We start from the raw sequence: 4,682 nt of genomic DNA, 5'->3' as shown, positions 1-4,682 counted from the left end.
TATCTAATCCCACGATGTTCTCACAAAAAAGGTATGCTTGTAAGTTTTATAATCAAATAAATTAAAATATTATTAATTTTGAAATTGTATATCAATTATTTTTTACAATATTAGTTACAAATATATGATTATTAATTGACATATTTTCAAGAAACAATGTATTATTAAATAACTAATTTAATATTATTTATAAAGGCACATTTTTAAATATTAATTTTAAATTTTTTATAATTAAATTTAATTTTTAAATTAAACTGTGTAATTACACTTGTGCAACTAAACAGCATGCTTGTAATTACACTGTAATTACATTATGACAAACAAACGGGTCGTTGTGGCTGTGTAATTACTAGGATAATAATTACACCAATTCCAATTACCAGGTGGCTTTCCAAACAGGCTCTAAGTTTCGATCTTCTCGTCAATTTCTTCTCGTATTGCTTTCAGTTTTGGAATTTCTGTACATACACAGGATATATTCTACTATTATCTTCTCAAAGTAACGAACCATAATCAATTGTAGAAACAACACTAAAAAATTATAGTAGTTGGTTTTTTTTCTTTTTCTTTTCATGATACGGAGTTTAAAAAAAAATGATACGGAGTGAAAATGATTCTAAACATCAGTAGAACGAAATTTGTAATAATAAGGTGGCCTTTCCTTAGAAATTCCCATTCTGCGTTTATACAGTTTTGCTTTCCATAGGCTTTTTGATCTGTCGTCAAAACTTTGCATATTTTATTCCATGCTAGCCAAGTGCTTTTTAATTACTCCTTTGTCCCATTTTAATGAGATGGTGTCTGATTGGCTACAAAATTTAAGAAGGAAAAAAGTTGAAACTATTCATCTAAAAGAAGTCAAAAATCATTTTATAAAGAATAAAATGAAAAACTTATAGTTAAATTGTTTTTTAAAATTTAAAAGGTATCATTCTTTTTGGATAGATTAAAAGAAGAGTCATATAAATAGGGACAAAAGGAGTAATAAACTTAATGAAGCGTGTTTTCAAGCCTTTTTTCTAAAAAAGATATGATGCACTAAATCAAATTGTTCTTCATTGGGAAAGGTCAGTACTGAAACATGTTATTTATCACTTTATTTGATTAAAATGCATTATCTAATTTTGTACGTTTTAATACTTCTATCACTAAGTGAAGTAAGATAATTATATGGTCATATATAAACTCTCCTTAAGTTTCTCTATTTTATTTTCCTGAATATTCTCCCTAGTCATTGTTCGTATAGTTGACAAGATATTCCCTTTGATATGTATCCTGTGATTCAGGTTTAACCTTGTTCTTTCAAGTTCTACACAAATTTCAGTGAAAATTGAAGTACCACGGCAGTTCTTCTTTTTTTAATTAGAGTATTATAAATTGTGATATTGAAAGGATAAAGCAATATTATTCATTAGTTTGAAACAAACAGGAATAGCATTGAACAGTAAAACTCTCTTTCGCAAACCTTGATTGTAGGAATAATAAAGTTAAAAATGAACACTAACAACCTCGTCTTTTTCTTAAGACCATTTCACATCCTCACATCCTCAACAGAAAACCAACTATAATTTCGTTAATTACTTGTTCCTATACACTATAAATAAGTTGTCCATTTTTAGGAAACATATCTTTCAGAGCCAAGGGGCATGCACCCTCTCTAATAAGAAATCCCCAAAAGCTCTCTATCAATAAAAACAAAACAGAAACACTTTTTACTTTGGGAAAATACATATAAGAAAAAAAATACATTATGGCTAACAAAATAGCCATTGCTGGCTTAGCCTCAATTCTTGTGGTGGCTTGTGTGGTGGCAGCAGCTGTCACAATTTCAAAAAATAATAGCAGTGATTCATCCAGTGGTGGTGCTGGCAATAGTCAAATTTCAACCTCTACAAAATCTGTGAAAGCAATGTGCCAACCTACTGATTACAAAGAAGCATGTGAAAAAAGTCTTGCATCAGCCAAGAACACTAGTGACCCAAAGGAACTTATAAAAGTTGCATTTGAATCCACCATCACTGACATTAAAAATGCCATAAAGAACACTGGCTTAATCAAGGAAGCAGCCAAAGATCCTAGAACCAAAGAGGCTCTAAAAACTTGTGATGGTCTTCTTGATGTGTCTATTGATGATCTAAGAAGATCTTTTGATAAAGTTGGCAGCTTTGATATTAACAAGATCAAGGATTACACCGATGATCTAAAAACATGGATCAGTGCTTCAATTACTTATCAAGAAACTTGTTTAGATGCTTTTTCAAACACAAGTGGTGACACTGGTGAGAAAATGAAGAAATTATTAAAGAGTGCAGGGGAACTCACTAGCAATGGCCTTGCCATGATCACTAGCTTTGGTGACATGCTCACCAATTTGCATATCCCTGGCATTAACCGCCGATTATTGACAACCGATTATGACTACTCATCATTCGTTGAAGCCGGTTCTCGTAGGCTTCTTCAAGTGTCTAATATCAAGCCTAATGCTGTGGTTGCTCAGGATGGAAGTGGACAATACAAGACCATCAAAGAAGCTCTTAAAGCTGTGCCCCCAAAGAACACACAAACCTATGTTATCTTAATCAAGGCAGGTGAATACAAGGAGATGGTTGATATCCCAAGAGGTGTGACAAACGTGGTGTTTATTGGTGAAGGCCCAACCAAGACCAAGATTACTGGCAACAAGAACTTTGCTGATGGCACTGGCACTTTCCATACCGCCACTGTTGGTAAGTCATTCTGTTTTCTGAACAATGATTTATGTTTCGTACACGTACATGGTGATTTCTCCGATGGTCACTCAACTAATAGTTATTATCTCAACTCGTCACCCTTCTTCTTGATTCCGATTTCCTTCAACAAAGAAAGTGACTTTCTAAGATAGTGTAATTGAATGACCATATGAGAAATCAACTCCCACAGAAACAGAGCAATAACTTGCTTAGTGTAAAGACCTTTACACTGTCAGTATACATAACCATTTCACACTTTAGTCCTAATTCTATTTATTTTAAGCAGTTAGCTGTTATTATCTTTTAAATGACGCCGGTCAGTGTAAAAAGTTAAAACTCTTTTGTAAAATGTGCAGCTGTGAATGGAGATGGTTTTGTAGCGAGGGATATAGGATTTGAGAACACAGCAGGAGCAATGAAGCACCAAGCAGTTGCACTTCGTGTGTCAGCTGATAAGACAGTGTTCTACAACTGCAACATAGATGGGTACCAAGACACCCTATACACTCATTCCTACAGACAATTCTACAAGGACTGTACCATCACAGGAACCATCGACTTCATCTTCGGCGATGCATCTGCGGTGTTCCAAAACTGCAAGATGATTGTGAGGAAACCAGGTGATAACCAAGCTTGCATGGTCACTGCTCAAGGTAGAAAAGATCACCGTGGCGTTGGTGCAATCGTATTGCAGAACTGCGAAATACGGGCTGAGCCAGCATTTACTAGCACACAACCACCAATCAAGGCATATCTTGGACGTCCATGGAAGGAGTACTCAAGGACCATTATTATGCAATCTTATATTGATGGGTTCATTGATCCTGAAGGATGGGCTCCATGGAATGGTAACTTTGCTCTAAACACGTTGTTTTATGCAGAGTATCAAAACAAAGGACCAGGAGCAAACACTGACAAAAGGGTTAAGTGGGGTGGTTACAAGAGGAACATTTCACCACAAGAAGCTGAAAAATATGCTCCTGGTTACTTCATTGACCAAGATAGCTGGATTAAGAAGACTGGTATTTCCTATTAGGAAATAGACAGCCTGCCTGCCTTGATCAAACTGTAACAACTTAAGGATGATTAATTCCTTTATAAAAATTTGAAAATCTACATATAAAAAAAAAAATATCCAATTATGTTTATTTAGTTTGCTTTTCTAGTTTTTTTTGTACCTAGCTATGTAATGCTTACTTTTAGTTTATTGATATCTATATTTTAGATTATGCAAAATCAAACGTTAATTCAACTTGGTAATTTTAGCTCGTTTATTCCCCTCCCTCTAGTTTCCATCATTTCTCCCTAAAATCTATGTCATAAAAAATTAGGGTAAATTTTACTTGTGGTCATCCAACAAGTTAATCACGCAAAAATCAATTTTCTTTTTTTGTTAAATAAAAGTTTTCCAACTTTAAAGTTTATCACACAAATTATTTTTCTAGTGTAATCACATAAAAGTCATCCAACTTTAAAAAATTTCGCATAAAAGTCATTTTTCAATTGGTTGTCACCTGAAGTCATCTAACTTTGGCCAAGTGGACTATAAACTAAATTTCACCTGAAATTTTAGATTTTGTATCGGAAAAAGGACATGGCACTTCACAATAAGTTAATTACTTTTGGGATAATTTCAGAAACCTTCCATAATGTTTCCCTTCATAACAATAGTTTTCCTTGTGAACTTTCATTGCTTTGTGAGAGTTTTTTTTAGAGTGAGAAAGATCCACCACTCTCTACTACCTCAGTAACCCCCAAAAACACCCCCTCCCCCCCCCCCCCACCCAATTTATTGTATGGCCTTCCCTACTACCTCCAACTCGGGACCACCTCTACCTATTCCACCGAATCGGCAGATTTACCAACTAAAGGCGTGGATTTGGACCCATCAAAATTAATACTGCTTACAAAGATGCAGTCTTGGAAAAGTTGTCATTAATTGAAGCCAACTAC

The 4,682-nt window shown here is 34.3% G+C and overlaps 1 protein-coding gene across 1 annotated transcript; it reads left to right on the top strand.

Moving 5' to 3' along the window:
- Nucleotides 1–1,619: 1,619 nt before the first annotated feature.
- LOC132034402 (pectinesterase-like) lies at nucleotides 1,620–3,970 on the top strand. Its single transcript, XM_059424751.1, has 2 exons — nucleotides 1,620–2,726; nucleotides 3,086–3,970. Exons 1-2 carry the CDS (start codon nucleotides 1,751–1,753, stop codon nucleotides 3,763–3,765), a joined length of 1,656 nt encoding a protein of 551 aa, XP_059280734.1. The 5' UTR covers nucleotides 1,620–1,750; the 3' UTR covers nucleotides 3,766–3,970.
- Nucleotides 3,971–4,682: the final 712 nt, after the last annotated feature.

Source organism: Lycium ferocissimum, chromosome 10 (assembly GCF_029784015.1).
Source record: "Lycium ferocissimum isolate CSIRO_LF1 chromosome 10, AGI_CSIRO_Lferr_CH_V1, whole genome shotgun sequence".
NCBI lineage: Eukaryota > Viridiplantae > Streptophyta > Magnoliopsida > Solanales > Solanaceae > Lycium > Lycium ferocissimum.
The sequence above is the reverse complement of the archived record's forward strand: the minus strand, read 5'-3'. Positions and strand labels throughout refer to the sequence as shown.